At 44.3% G+C, this 16,267-nt stretch overlaps 1 protein-coding gene and 1 non-coding gene across 2 annotated transcripts in view; both read left to right on the forward strand.

Annotated features, from left to right (window-relative positions):
* Positions 1–1,875: 1,875 nt before the first annotated feature.
* Positions 1,876–1,947, forward strand: TRNAG-UCC (transfer RNA glycine (anticodon UCC)). Its single transcript has one exon. It is a non-coding gene; the product is annotated as a tRNA-Gly (tRNA).
* A 6,468-nt stretch (positions 1,948–8,415) lies between these two features.
* Positions 8,416–16,267, forward strand: part of LOC149088838 (bcl-2-like protein 2) — a 32,949-nt gene continuing 25,097 nt past the window's right edge. Inside the window, exon 1 of the mRNA XM_089250365.1 lies at positions 8,416–9,206. Coding sequence (XP_089106491.1) covers positions 8,724–9,206 — 483 coding nt within the window. The 5' untranslated portion in view covers positions 8,416–8,723. The remainder of the gene's footprint in view (positions 9,207–16,267) is intronic.

Consider the following 16,267-nt stretch of genomic DNA (forward strand, 5'->3'; position numbering starts at 1 on the left):
GCATTCCCGTCTCGCATGATTTTCCTTGTTAACCTCTTTCCGTTTTTGGAAGAGTTCAGATTGTGTGCTCCATCCAGAGAGACCTGAAATGTCCACCTGTCGTCTGCTTTTTCGAAAGTCATTTGTTTCAGACGCCTCCTTAGGTGCTGATCCAAGGACCAGAGGCGTCGGAAGTGTTTCGAACCTGTGGGTGTCCGTCTTGAGATTCATGTAGGAAATTTCGATTTTTGAATCAATTCTGTGGGTGCTCGGAGCCGTTCTACAAACTTCCGTGGGTGCTCGAGCACCCACAGCACCCCCGGCTCCGACGCCACTGCCAAGGACTGAACTCCAAATCATGTTCAGTTTGTGAGCTCCGTCCATAAGGAACTAAAATGAATAGATGTTCATAAATGTCGTCTGTTTCCATGGAGGCTATTTGTTTTGGACGCCTCCTAATGTGGTGACCCAAGAACTGAACTTTAAAGCAAGTTCAGTTTGTGGGCGATGTCTGTAAAGCCGGGTTTTCCTAGGAGCAGGTTTCCTGTGCCGCGTGCAACGTGATTCACCCAGCGCGACACGCCGTCCACTCACCAATAAGAAAAGCAACATGACTGTTTTCCTACAGAGCGCAATACGCCTGACGACAGCGCTTTACGTCGGGCGTGATTGGCCGACTGCTTCTGGGGGAGTCAAATGCGTCGTGAGCCGCGGTTTTGCCGATATTCTCTTCACTCTTGTGTGTTTTCTTTTCCTTCCCTTCAAACCGGAGCATGCAGACGACAGAGTAGCTGATGCCGAAGCCATATACCTATATAGCCGCCCTGATCTGATGCGCCTCGCTAGGAAAACACAAACGCGTAGCGTGATTATGTAACACGTTTCTGTCGGCGCGAAATAGTCTAATTCGGTTCACGCTGCGCAACAAACCTATTCCTGGGAAAACCCGGCTTAAGGGACTAGACTGGATAGATGTTCATCTGTCGTCTGCTTTTTTGAAAGTCATTTGTTTCAGACGCCTCCAATGTGCTTATCGCCAAATCAAGTTCAGTTTGTGGGAATGATCAAGAACTGAAATGAACAAGTCTCCACTAGTCGTCTGCGTAGGCTACCTTTCGTTTTCGAGCTGACCGGCTCCAAATAAAGTTTGGGAATAAATACGGGAAAATACGGGATATTGTCAATCGTTGCTAAAAAAAATATCCCTCGACATGCTTGGTTGGCAAATCAAACTTTTAAGTCCGCAATTGCAACAAGTTAAGCGCTTCTGCAAATAAAAGAAAAACGTTTCACATAACAAATACCAGAGATAAATATTTATATTTATAAGTTGTGAATATAGTCTTAATATTTGATTTCAGGGAGGAATTAAAACTCAAGTAAGCCCCATAAAAATTAATGGGGAATTTTAATTAAAAAAAAAAGACGGACAGAGAAAAAAAATCACAGGAAACAAAATACGGGTTAATATCTCCCTTAAAATACGGGTCATATGGTCAGAATATATAGACTATCGCGCCAGTGAGGCATGCGTCCTCTTTTCTCAGTTTTCGAATCTGGTAACACTACGTTCTGTTTATTTTCAGATCAGGTGAATGACCCATGGCCATCGTGCGAATATTACTATAGTGTTATTTAAGCTTGATGCCCATGGCACATTCCAAAATCACTTAACTAGGCTGACCATATTTCCTCGAGAGAGATACGGGAAAATACGGGACATCGCCAAGAACAACGCCAAAACTGTACAAAGTTGCCAAATATTGCTGAAATTATTAAAAATCACAATGGTGGAGGGGACTGCCCCGGTTTTCACGTATGGTCACCCTGCACTTGACCCTTCTATTATGAATATATTCGATTGTTTTTATTATTAAACACTAATATCAAGGACGTGCGTCGGTGGTATAGCGGTTAGCATAGCTGCCTTCCAAGCAGTTGACCCGGGTTCGACTCCCGGCCGACGCAAGTTTTTTTTTTTTTGCTTTGTCTCATGTGCAAACGAGCAACGGAATCACAATTCATGAATCGTTTTTATGTGGAAAAATACAGAAAAACTCTTCAACAAGAGTCACTCTCCGAAGTGCTCTCTTGAGGGGGGGGGGGCCGCCCATATAATTTTTCGGAAAAGAAATGCAACATGTAAAAAGAAAAATTGTCCTGACAGATGAAAATTTTTCGAACGGTTCACACACACACCGTAAAAATCAAGGGTTTTCTTGACCCTTTTCAGCCGCGAACCAAAATCAAGATCAGCTTCGCGACACATGGGACTTCTTTCGAAATTAGTGAAACCAGCGATAAAAGTACATTTGTTACAGGACTTCTGTATTACTATATAAATAAGGAAGCTCCCGAGAATCAAGTTTGGGTCGTGAACATAGCCCGTACGTTTTCACACACTCTTTTGAGATAGTCGTATCCTAAGGGCGGCAGAATTCCTGGGACAGGCCCTGTGTACGACCCATAGCTCAAGAGGCCCTGGCTGTTAATGGATTTGTACGACCCATTTCTCGGAATATCCTGTGACTCAGAGGTTTGGGTCATGACCGATAGCTCCACAATTCCTGGCTACAAGATTCATACGGCCCTTATCGGAAACCCCCCTTGTGAATCGAATTTTGATCGGATCCATAAGAATTATTTCTATTGCTTTTAGTGGATTTATACGACCCATGTAGAAAGCCCTTGCGTATCAGAGGGTTAGGGTCGTGAGCAGTGCTGCCTTAAATAACGCATGGGTCCACTCTGGCCCGTGCCATCTTAACGATTGGGCCCACCCATGGCACCCACATCCTGTAGCGGGGCCCCCTAGGCTGGGATCTTTTGCGGACCCCTCGGTCAGACTTTTAACGAGCCCCTTCTGTAGGTAATTTATAGCGTGAAAAAGCAAAAAAATGATGATAATCGTCCCGGACCCCAGTGCTAGAGCCCTGTCAGCTGCCCCCCCCCCCGCTCATGTGGGTGCCATGGGCCCAGCCAGAAATTTCGTACGTGGGGGGGACCACTTTCATTTCGGGGGGGGGGGGGGGGGGAACCAAAGTGACAGAACAATGGATTTGGCCATTGAGGCGGACACTGTCAGAAGGTTGCGTGTTCAGATCACGTCCGGGTCACCACTGAAGCCGAGGCGTACACATAACACAAATTTATTAAACATTTTAGCACAAATTACCAAGACACAAATATAAGACAACTAAGAATCAGACAAACTGAACATGAACATGCTTCTCTGTGTGAGTCAGCGAGTGATACAGTATATATGAAAGATCTTCGTCAGGAGTTGGGGGGGAGGAGAGTTTAGTTTTAGTTCCAGTCTCAAAGTCAAACCAAAACCAAAGATGTTCTTCGTTTTGCGGTAAACAGTGTCCGCCTCAGCTATCTTTTTCCCTTTCTTGGGTCATTTTCTCACATTTCGGGAGGGGGGGGGGGGACCAGACCCCCAAGTCCCCCCCCCCCCTCGCTACGCCCTTGCATGGGCCCCACCCGGGAAAGGCCCGGGGACCTCAAGAGAAAAGGGGTCTCACAAACATAAGAACTGAATTTCCGAGAATTTTCCTGGTAGGGCCTCAGAAAAACCAATTGGCCCGGGGGCCCATGATGCTCTTAAGACGGCCCTGCACTCTGGCACTGCCCGGGGCCCTCAAGAAAAGAGGGGGCCCTTCACAAATACGATATACAGTTGAAATTTTTGAGGACTATGCATGTAAATTTGCCTGCTAGGGAAAAATCACTTGGCCGGGGGGCCCATATGGTGCCCTTAAGACGGCACGGGTCGTAACCCATAGCTCAACAGCCCTTGACTGCTATTGCCGTTGTACGACCCATCTCGGAAGCAATTGTGACCAAAGTTTGGGTCGCGATCCATAAGTTAAAAACCCTTGCTGTTAAAGTCATGAAGCATCGCTATATCGTACTGAAATTCGTTATTTTTAATAGTTATGACAACTTTTATAGTATTAGTTGTTTATTTACGATGATAGATGGCAGCACGAGAATAACGATGAAATGAATAGGTTTTCCCTGTCCAATACAATAACGTAAAACTAAGCGGCAAATTTGAATAAAAAATTACATTAATCCAAAGCAAATTTTCAGGCAAGCCGTCAAAACTAGTTCCAGGGCACCATTCATTTTTCTAGGCCCTACATCTAGGGTGCTCAACTTTTTGAAGAGTGTGGGCCACTTCATTGGTCTGGAAACGTTAAAATGATCTGAGAATGCCACTCACTGGCTACTTAGTGATTTGTATATTTGCCGCGGGCAGGGCCGCAACTAGATGCTTGGCAACCCAGGGCAAGCGCGCATTTTGACGCCCCCCCTTGTAATGTTGAAGGAGAGGTTTCATAACGAAATTTTGCGCCCTCTCGGGTCCAGCGCCCGAAGCACGAGACCCGCCTGCTACCCCCCTAGTTGCGGCCCTGGCCGCGGGTCACTTAAGGGAGCTGGAAATGTGCCGCCGGACACTTAGGTGATCTGGAAATCTAACGCGGGTCACTTACAAACCCACGCAACGTGTCATTCAAGTGACCTGAAAATGGAGGATTACTCAAGTGATTTGTAAATGTGCCACAGGCAGTGCCGTCTTAAGGCATGGGGCCCACCTGGGCACGACCTCAAGCGAAGAGGGGCCTCATAAAAATGAGATCTGGTTGAAATTTTCGAGAAGTTGTTTGGTAGGGCCTCAGAAAAATCAGTTGGCCCGGGGACCCATAATACTCTTAAGACGGCACTGGTCACAGGCAACCCAAGTGATCTGTAAATGTTCCACGGCCCAATTAAGTGATACGGAAATGTGCCGCGGGGTTATTTGAATGATCTGGGAATGTGTGCCCAGGTGCCTTACTCGATCTGTAAATGTGCCGATCATCAGTTAAGTGATCTAGAAATGCACCGAGGGTCACCTGAGTGATCTGGGAATATTCCGTGGCCCGCGGGTCACTCAAGTGATCTGTAAATGTCCCACAGGCCACCTAAGTAATCTGGGAATGTGCCCCAGGTGACTTACCCGATCTGTAAAAGTGCCGATGATCACTTAAGTGATCTAGAAATGCGCGCCACGGGTCGCTGATCTGCTCAGTTCATTCTTTACTAAACTGAAGTTTCAGGTCGCGGGCCACATTTGGTCCACGTGCCGTGGGTTGAGCACGGTCCTACATGCATAGGCCCATTTCACCCACATATAACTCAATTTAAATACAACTCCTATTAAAAATCGTTTATAATAAATATTTAATGATTCAGCGCACGCGGGCCCCGATCATTGTAATCGAATATGACATCGTTTTCGATTATTCGTCAAGAGAAAAATTATTCGATTGAAGAGTTCACAAATTTAGCAATAATATATATAGTAACGTATTTCATCCAAAAACTATTAAAATTTTTTCAATTTTCAGAAATTTTATCGAATTTTAAAACACTCGCGGCTGTGTATTCACCAACACAGTTCAAACTGCAATCGCAGGTGAAAGAAGGATTGAAGGCGGATTGGTGAAATTGAGGATTTTCAAAACCAATCCGCGTCGATCGCCAATCGTTTAAGGTAGGTCTATCTCACTACTCTTTCGACTTGGAAAAAGTCGAATTTTCAAAAATGACTTCAAAAAATATTTCATTTGATTGCAAATAAAACGCTGAAAATTTCGTGTCAATCGGTTAATTCATTCTTTCGTAATTGAATGTAATTGAATGAAACAATGTATACTAGCAAAAGCACTTTGAACGCGATTTTCTCTCGGATTGCAGTTTTTGAGCTCAGGGGTCAGCATCGGGGGAGGGGGGTTGAATGAAGGTTGATGCTTACGTCATCAACCACCCCTTTTTGAATATATGAAATGTTCTAAGCTGCTGACGAAATTTTACTGAGGAGGGTGGGTCAGTGTTTTTTGCTGAGAAGGGGTGGGGAGGGGGTCAAATATGGCTGAAAATCTGCTTACGTAATACTTGAATGGCCCCTCATGCATAAGATTTAAAGAAAACCCACTGCCCCAAAAATTCTGATTTTTTTTGCAGGAAAGTTTAGTCGACATGTGTTAGCAGAATAGACCTCTCGGACTTTGATATCTGACCATTCGGTTAGAATTTATTGAATTTTTAAAGTTTGAAAAATATATAAATTTCAAAAATCTAAATTCAAAATTAAAAAAAAAATACTTCCCATCAGTCAATGGCTAAATCCGAGGTCTATTCTGCTAACACGTGTCGACTGAACTTTCCTGCAAAAAAATGCAGAATTTTCGGGGCCGTAGTTTTCTTTAAAATCTTACGGATGAGCTCAAAAACTACAATCTGAGAAAATCGCGTTCAAAGTGCTTTTGCTAGTATACATTGTTTCATTCAATTACATTCAATTACGAAAGAACGAATTAACCGATTGACACGAAATTTTCAGCGTTTTATTTGCAATCAAATGAAATATTTTTTGAAGTCATTTTTGAAAATTCGACTTTTTCCAAGTCGAAAGAGTAGCGAGATAGACCTCCCTTAAACGATTAGCGATCGACGCGGATTGGTTTTGAAATCCTCGATTTCACCAATCCTTTCACCGGCGATTGCAGTTTAAACTGTGTTATACGGCAGTTGGTGCAGTTAATATTATTGCCATCTTTTTTTTTTTTCATTTTTAGTAGGGTTTCAAGAAAATATCAAATACATTACAAAGTACGGCATACATGCTCAATCGGATCGCGGGATCAATCAGATTGCAGGCCAGATGCAGGGCCGTCTTAAGAGCATCATGGGCCCCCGGGCCAAGTGATTTTTCTGAGGCCCTATCAGGCAAATTCTTTAAAATTTCAACCAGTTCTCATTTTTGTGAGGCCCCTTTCCTCTTGAGGCCCGGATGGGCCCATGCCTTAAGACGGCACTGGCCAGATGCCCCCTTCCCCTCCAGAGTCATCTGAGAAATGGGGCAAATGATCAAAATACTTCAGTGGCTTAGCGGAACACTTGCAGATTACTTAAGCTGCCGAGAACGTATATCCAAATCCCTTAAAAAAGGCGACTCCAAGCACATATCTGAATCCGTAGAGCGCGACCCGTGGCACAGCTCTAGTTTGCTTAAGTGGTGCGTGATACTTTTGCAGGTTAACTTAAGTGGCTGGCCGTTACATTCTAGTGGTCAGCAGCACGCTTTGAGATTATTTGAGTGTCTCGCAGCTCACAATTTAACACCTGCGGCCCGCGACACATTCACAGTTCTTTTAAGCGGCCAGCTGCATTTTTATAGATCACCTGAGTTGCTCTTGGCACATTTCCAGATCACTAAAGTGTGCCACGACATTTTTCCGGATCACTTAATTGACTTGCGGCGCATCCAGATGAAATCAAGTGCCCTGCGGAACACTTTCAGATGACCTCTGTGGTTCGAGGCACATTTTCGAATAGCTCAAGTGGCCCGTAAGTCTCCCAAGAGGTTGAGCATCTCCGTAAATATACATTTTTTTCGAAGTTCCTCTTCTGGTCGCTCGCATGTTTTAACATCCTCTAAGTTTAACAGTTCTCTAGCTTTCCATGGCACCCTTCACCAATTGTCATGACTCCACTTTCATCACAGCAAATGGTTTTTAGTGATAAAAAATCTCCCTCCCACTTCAGTTAGCACCCTAAAAATGTGGCGCCATCTGCGGCCGCGTAGCTAGCAGGATTCTAAATCCGGCCCTGGCAATCATGACCCCTCCCCACATTCTGTATCGGGGGCCCCGGGATGAAATATTTTCAGCCCAAGATTTAATCCAAAGCCAGGTTTTTCATGGGCCCTTCATAGTGTGAAAAAACAAATAAAAAAGTTAAGAACTGCTGGCAGAGTTGGAGCTCTGCCAGCCTAATACAGCACAAACAATACAATTATGGCCCCTATATCCTGCAGCAGGGCCGGAAGGGCTCTAGCCCTTGGGCCTGGGACAATTCTCATCATTTTTTGCTTTTTCACGCTATACATTAACTATGAAAGGGCCCGCAAAAGATCCCAGCATAGGGGGGCTCTGCTCCATGATGTGGAGCCATGAACAGGACCACCCAGGCCAGATTTTTCACGGAGCTTTGAACAGTTAATTTATAGTGTCGAAAGCAAAAAAAAAAATTCAAGAATTGTTTCGGGTTCCCAGAGCTGGAGCCCTGTGTGTGTGTGTGTGGGGGGGGGACATCCATGAATAAAACACACATTAATGTCCTATTTCCCATAGCGTGAGTGTTAAGGGCAGATTTCAGGGAAGGATCCAGCCCCCACCTTGTGGGTGCCAGGTACGGTCAGGACGGCCTTAACACTTAAATTTTTATATTAAAAATGAAATTATTATTTAATTGAATCAAAATGAACAAACAAAAATGAATCAAGTATTAGTTACTTTCTTTTCCTGGTAGATGGCGCGGCAGTAGCTCCGACAGTGGGGGGGAAAAAGAAGACGAAACGGTCGAGAGAACGGCAGCTGCTGCTGGTGGTAGTAGTAGAGTAGAGAGTACACGTTCGGCGCAGACGACACCAGACGCAGCCAGAGAGGTTATTCAAAAAGAAAAGTCCATCCGGCAGCGATTTGAACGGGGGAAGAAAAATTATAATCGTCGGGTGTTTTTTCAGCGGTCGGTCGGAGGTTTTTCCGTCGAATCGTCACCAGTGTTATGTGTGCTTCGGACCGGAATGTTTTAAATAATTAATAATTAGTTTTTTTTATAAATTAATTAATCCGGCGGACTCGCAAAACTAGAGATTAGGATACGTGAAATATACTAAAGTCGTCATCACCATGGATGAAAATAGTGCCAGCAATCCCGAGGTATCATTATTCGTTCACGAGTTCCTCCAGTACAAACTTAGCCAGCATGGACACGATTGGACTTCCCCGCTCACGGAGCAGCAGCAGCACGAGGAGGAGGAAGCCGGTGTCCGCCGACGCCGCCCGATAGCCGCGACGAAAGTGGGCGCAGCCCTGCGCTCGCTCGCGGACGACTTCGCCGCCCAGTACAAAGACAACTTCAAGGAGATGTGCGAACATTTGAACATCAGCGAACAGACCGTGAAGCCGACGGTGGTCGGGGTCGCGAACGAACTCTTCAGCGAGGGCATCAAGTGGGCTCGGATCGTGGCCTTTTTCGTGTTCGGTAGTGAACTGGCGACGCACTGTTACCAAGAGCGAAACTTACCGCACCTCGTGAACGACATTGCCAACTCGTTATCGTGTTATATCTCACAGAAACTGCTTCCCTGGATTAATGACCACGGCGGATGGGTAAGTGCCAGCCTTAAAAAAAATTGTCTTGTACTCGTATTACTTCCATTCCATATGGTGGGCGTCGCCATCCATTTGCTTCCATATGCTAGGGCTCTGACCACACCCTGGGCAGTCAGTCTGTCCCCATGGGTAAGCTAACCCTATGTAGCGAGGTTCGCTGTTAAAGCCCCTGGGTGTCCGTCTGCCTCCGTAACGCTAAACAGCTCATGCTCATAAAACCAGAATAAAGGGCCGCCTTGTACTCGTATTGCTTTCATATGCTGGGACTCAAGCCGCCATGGGCAGCCAGTCCCCTTAGGTAAGCTAACCCTAAGTGAGATCCACATTGACCCCTGGGTATCTGCCCCGTAGCCCCAAACAGCTCGTGTCTGTAATTAAAACCACTCTTTCATTGCTTCCATATGCTTCCCCTTAATCACGCTGGCTCTAACCTGTGAGCCCGGGGCCATTCCTACCATTTTTTTTTCAATTTCTCTGTAGGTTGTCCCGTGAACCCAGACAAGTCGCCCGCGAAAGATCCTAGCCCAGGAGATCTGCTGTAGTATGTGGTGTCATTCGTCAGGGCCTCTGGATGCTAGTCTGCCCGTAGCCACACCAGTTCGTATCGGTCGAAGCCAGATCTGTATTTTTTAAATCGGGGTCAATATACACAAAGGAAGTTAAAAAAGAAAAGTCATTGTATAGGGACAGTGGTTCTCTAAACTTTTTGCACCCGTGGCCTCCTTGAACACTTGTACGTCTACCCGTGGCTCCTCGCAATAACAAAGAATCGCTTCAAAGCACTGAACCGGCGCGTGTGCCGGTGATTAACATGTGCCGATGATGGCTCATCGCGCCCCCCCAGGAAGTCGCAACGCACGTTTTGAGAACCACTGGCAAAGGTGTTCGACAAGGCTTAGCTGTTAGACCTTTAACTGCTCAACAATAAAGCCAAGCTTTGAGCGATCATATGGATGTGTATCATGCGTATCTTACACCTTATTAACAGACTTTCAAACATTAACCCGAGGCCCTTGGATCTTTGAATGGGGTCCTGTGTGATGCTGTTGGGACAACTGAAAATACACGCAGGGTTTCTCATTTCGTGATACTTTTACAGGTCAAATTACATTTTTTTTTGGATGAAATACCACACGCTCTACCAAAAACACTGGTTTTTCCTATAAATATCGCGAATATGATCGATCGCATTTGATTGATCGCATGAGCAAGTAGGGTCATTAGCCTCAGCCCCCCACCCCAGTCGTACAGACGAACCCCAAGCATGACGTCTTAAATCTCCATTTTGTGGATTTGGCCGAAAAACCACAATCTTTAGAGAAATTTGGTGTTTAGCACAAAATATTAGCGAGAAAATTAAAACTTTAAATTCGGCGTTTTTCGATCAGCACCTACTGGGTACCCCCTCCTCCCGGGTCAAACGCTGTAGCAGAGGCGCCGACATGAAGAAAATATTTGGGGAGGGCTAAAAGTTACTGATCGTCCCGTATATACGGGACTTACGCGTACGCAGGGGAAGGAAAGGTGCATTCCATTGTTTTTTTCAGAAATGATTGGGGTGGGAGCTGCTCATATGGCCTCAGCCAACACCCCCTATAGATAAGAACCCCCTCTTATCTATTGGTTGGGCAAACTTTTTTGTCCTATCGCCCCCTTCAGAAATTTTTCTCCCAGCGCCCCCAACGTAATCTAACCCATAGAATCCTATGCTATATCTGTAGCTTCTACCGCCCCCTGGAACATTCCATTGCCCCCCAGGGTTCGTTAACGCCCACGTTGGGAATCATTGCTCTACAGCAAAGTAATGTCAGTCCCTTGCCATATTTTCATTCCAGTTTATGATTTTTCCTCTAAAACACATCACGCGGACGTGTTATGTGCCACTCTCCTGACTTGCGGGGGGGGGGGGGGCTGGGGGTCACCTTTTCTGAATCCCTGTGATTAATTCAGTGACCGAGTGTTCAGTACCTATCACTTCATTATCTATGCCAGTGGTTCTCAACCGAGACTAGCGGAGCCCTTTTTATAATATAATTTTTGTAGCGGAGCCCTATCTCTTTTTTTCACGATCAACTGAGAAAAATATCAAATTTACAAAATTTATTTTAATTATACCAAATTTACCGATTTTTATTGTTCTCCTCGGGTGGCCGCGGAGCCCCCGGCAAGTGCACACGGAGTCCGAGGAGCACCGTTGAGAACCACTGATCAACGCGGACATTTCATTAATATTATTCATAATCAGTAATAAAATTTACCTATGTCTAAATGCACGAAATTTCAGATCAACAGTGGCGTAACTATAGCTGAGAGCGTCATTGCTCCAAAGTTAGCTAATTCAGAAGTTGTAAACGTTATGCTTTAAATTTTGGCTCTAAAACTTGAAAAAAAAAAACCATATTCCCCCCCCCCCCCCCCCCCCACACGCGAAATGCATGCATACTTTTTTTTCTTAAACAGTTCAATGCAATAATCCGCTTTACACAAGGTTTTTTTGAGCGATTCGATGGATTTATCAAAGTGATTATATTTTATTAATCTGATTTCAAGGAAACGTCATGCTTCCGTGACGTCCATCTTTTTTTTTTTGAAAGCGAATTGAAAAAAAAAGAAATGCATATGCTTTTTCTATCCTTTCATCGTATCAATAGGACCAAATATGTGCAAGAGCCTTTTTCAATATGGAAATTACGGCCTGAATGTGGAAATAATAAGTTTAAAAGAAAGATGAAAAAAGAAAAAGCGGCGCATGTCGTAATAACTTCCTATGAATCAAAAACAGGAAATGAACAAATTCTCATCCAGTAAATGAATGTTTGGTATAAAGGCATTTTGAATGGCTGCCAGTTTTTTTTTTTTTCCAGTTGGTTTTCATTTCACGTGGGCGATTGCGGTGATGAAATTTATGTCTTCTCTTTTTAAGCCCGGTGTTTGTGTCAATAACATTGTTGGAAAGGCGAATTCCTCCAGACACACACACACGATGATGATGGCGTAGTTGTTACGATCGTCTTTTAATGTGTTAATGGGTGCGGATTCCGATGACATGACGTCAGGCCTCTATTAAGATGTTCTTTATTTTTCTTAGCTGTCTGGAAGCGACGTGTAATGAATCGGTTGTCTAAAAAAAAAACCCCCAGAGGTGTCCAATGTTTCATTTCTCTCGGAACCCGTGGTGTCTAAGATTTTTCCACTCGACCGTTTGTAGACATTTTTATTATAGCGTGTAACTTATGGCCTGAACCAGCGTTTTTCGTGGCTTTTTTTCTCCCCAATGTCCCTCCGCCCAGAACCTTGTCCAGCGCAATTTTTTTAATGAACATTTTCAACACCGGTTATTTATTTAATTCAGGGGTTTCCAGCGACCCCCCGAAAATTCAAGAAAATATGCAAATGTTTGATAAAAGTCGGGGAAAATTCTGTAAAAGGAAAAAAAAACATTTAAAAGCTGAGATTTGAATAATAGGTAGGCCTATTTTCCATTTCTTCGGTAGTTTTGATCTGGGAAAGTGTCAAGCAAATTTGAGTTTTGGTTAGGGAATGATTAAGAGCATGTTTTGCTGGTGTTGTTCATGATCAAGGAGTCGACTAGAACATTTTTTGATGCAGTTGAAACCTCAATTTTTAAAACATTTTTTAACCTTGATATTTTTTAGTTTTGACGCATGGGCTCACCCAGGGCACCCTCAGTACGTTAGGAGCTCCGTGAATAACTATTGTTCTAGTAATAACTGCATCATTCACACTGGATGGTCATGGTTTACTCGGGTCGTAGAATATCCGTGGCAAACAGACTGAAAATGAATCATTTTTTTTATGAATTTGTTTCGAATGATCCGCCTTCACGATCATTGCCGCTATTGAAAACAATTGATTATTTTCATTGCCCATAGACGAGTTGCGTTCGGTTTGAAAAAAAATCGTTGTGCCGCAATTAAGGGGGGTAAGCGTACCTGGTGTTCCGGGTGCTGGACTAAAGGGGGCGCCGAATTCACCCTTTAACTATTTCTATAGTACACGGAAGCGCCAAAATGAGTGATTGCCTCGGTTAACAGTTTCTAGTTGCGACCCTGTTCACAATTATTACAGTATGATTTTTTTTTCTTCCTTTCATTCGTCGTTGTGGCGAACTTTTATGATTTTGAACCATGGCCCCTCGTTGAGAACTCCCTGGTCTATGAGAGTCGAGTCTAACTAGTGTCGTTCTTCAAGTGGGAGTCGTCTCATTAGAGAACGAAAAAAGATGTCTTATCTATCTTCCAATATAAGAGACAATGGGCATTTGTTTTTTTTTTTTTTTGCTGCCAATCAAATCACGGACGGCGCATGTTATTGTTCTGCGATGAGAATCGGGTTTGCGAACGTTTTCCATTCATTGTCATTGGAGTGTTGATGAGATTTGCCTCCTCAAAGAGTTCCTCCATTCATGCTTGTTGTGTAAATTGGCTTTGCCCTTTTTCTGAAGAACTCGATGTCGCATGAAGAGTTCAGATAATCTAAGGCTTTTGTTCAAATATTTGTCCCGTATTTTTTTGCGCTTTTTCCTCAGTGCATCGCGGTTTGCATAAATGCGTGATAGGGGGTTGGTATTTTTTTACAGTTGCTTTAATGCTTCTTATTTACATATCTAAGTCTGCTCACGATGTCTCCGACCATTGGCAGGAGTTAACTAAATTCAAACGGCATCGAAGTGCGTATGAGGTGGGTTCAGATTGGGTTCCTTCCTCTGTGCTGGTAATGATTTTTTAATGCTGAAAATTCATCGAGACCGAGCAGTCTATGTCAGGACAGTATGAAGGTGATTGGGCCCCCTTTAATAGTGATAGCCAGGACCGGAACCAGAGGGTGAAGGGCAACTGCCCCGGGCAGCAGTTTTAGGTGAGAACATAGAACCGTTATAAAATTATCGAATTTTGAAGTTGTTTTTGGTGGCAATCATGTTTGTCCCGGGCGGCAAATCCTAGTTACGGCCCTGGCGAAGTGAATGACAAACTACGTTCAGGAATGCCATGTTCGGCAGGCCATTTGACTGGTGGGCGGCCCCTTTAAAAAGGTTTTCAAAGTGGAGCAGGGATTACCAAACTTTTTACTTTTCGCGGCACCTTTATCCTGTGACATTTAAGTGGCACCCTAATATCAGCTTTCAGGAATCGTAGCCTTCCTTCCCCCCTTTCAATACGAGTTCGTTTCCAAGTTATCGCACAATGAATTCATCGGGAATCACTGCTACAAGTCATTTTCAAATTTTAATGCTTACGCCACCTCTGGGAATGAGACTGAAATTTTGCTTACATACCGGCACGAGACCGATAACCAATTTCATGCCATCCTAGAGCACCGTACGCCATTTGGGATTCACTGTTTCAGGGATCAGTTTTTAATTGGTGATTCAAAATCTAAGAATTACCCCCTGGTCTGAAAACCAAAGGAACCGCGGAACTCCTGCGATTTACCGTGGTTACTTGCAATATGATCCATTTTAATTTACGTTTTGTCATGAAGCACGTTCTTTGAGCATTTATGGTTCGCAGACCACTTCAAGAGACGCCTCTCTCTGGAGCCACCTTTTTAGCAACTCTCCTATTAGGTTGAGAGCGGGCACTGGTTTGTGTCAGGGGTGTTAAGATGCAAATGTAGTGTTTCAAAACACCTGTAAAGTGTTACGGAAGTTACTGATAGAAGGCCGCAACCCAACGGTGACCATTTTTGCTCTCTAGTGGTGAGCCAAGTAGAATGTCTGGCGGGCTTTTTTTTTTGACCCACCCGTTAGCATGTCAAAAAGAAAAGCTTGATCTGAGGTTACACGGCAACATGAATTGAGCACGTATTGGACGAGTCAAAAAATATATTTTGGACCGATTTTATCAGTTTGTGGGGGACTTGACGCCTATGAATTTTGCGGGTGCCTAAATTTTTTTTTGCCATTTGCCAAGCACGGGTGTGGACGAGGATGGCACCCTAGTTTAACGAGGGTGGCTCTCGTTCATCGATGGCAAAAACGGTGGCCAACGGTGGAAATTACATAGAATAATAGTGTCTTGCATATGATCCATGCGATTCATTTTCATCTTACGAATGTTGAAATTAAACTGGCTTCATTTTCCGACCGACCTTCGTAAATTGGTGCGAAAGTTGCCACCCTCACGGCTCACGGACAATGGAAATTGATATCGAATCTCGGATGCAAACGTTCATTTGCGTCGGCGTATTTATTTTTTTCTCCCTTTCAAGGACTGATGGGTATTGTTTGCTAACTAACGAGTAGTGATGCGTGCTAATTAGCGGTGCCTTCTAATTAGTTCCTTGTGTAAGTTTTCTACATCAAGATATGGGCCGGTTCTCTTGGTATCCATTCATTTCTGCTACAAAGCTGAATATTTCAGTTGCTTTTTTGCGTTCTATGGAAGGTTGTAACGGAGACAGTGGGACCTACGTCAATTAGCTTTGCTTTTTTCTAGACCTTCTGTTGAGGGCCCCCTTTTATTATTCCCGACTTTCCCCATACAGGATTTTTAATTGGCCCGTGAGTAATTACTGAGCGAGTGCCCAAAACCTTTTTATGTTGTATCCGCGTGTGTATGTGCAAAACAAAGAAAAAAGAGCCCCATACAACACTAGCGGTCCATGGTTTTCTCACGCTTGCTGCTGCTGCTTTTTTTTTAATGAAACGCTCCGTTGCACAGTATGAGTAGGGTAGATAGAGTAAATGTTGATGGAATGGGTAGCGTGTGTGTGTGTGATGAGCCTGGTTCTGCTGCTGATGTGACGTGCGCTTGACTATGTTACGATCTGTTGTGGAAGTTTTCTCGTATTTTATTCATCGCGTTGCGTGCCCATAACACGAAGGTATGCGTTGTTGCGTATATCTCTGCTGCTCCTGGTCTGGAGCTGGTTACGAATTTTTTACGTCTCATTTCCCCCATCCACCCCGCCGATATTAATACGTGGGAAAAGTTTGTGTCGGATTCGGGAGAGTTTTGTAGAGTTACTACTGTGCTTCCCCGAAAATAAACCTTAGCGTGATTTTTCAGGATGTTCCTAATAAAGCCCTACCCCGA

Source organism: Pholcus phalangioides, unplaced genomic scaffold, assembly GCF_987345545.1.
Source record: "Pholcus phalangioides strain wild (caught in Gottingen) unplaced genomic scaffold, Ppha-v1.0 ptg000003l_1, whole genome shotgun sequence".
NCBI classification, from domain to species: Eukaryota; Metazoa; Arthropoda; class Arachnida; order Araneae; family Pholcidae; genus Pholcus; species Pholcus phalangioides.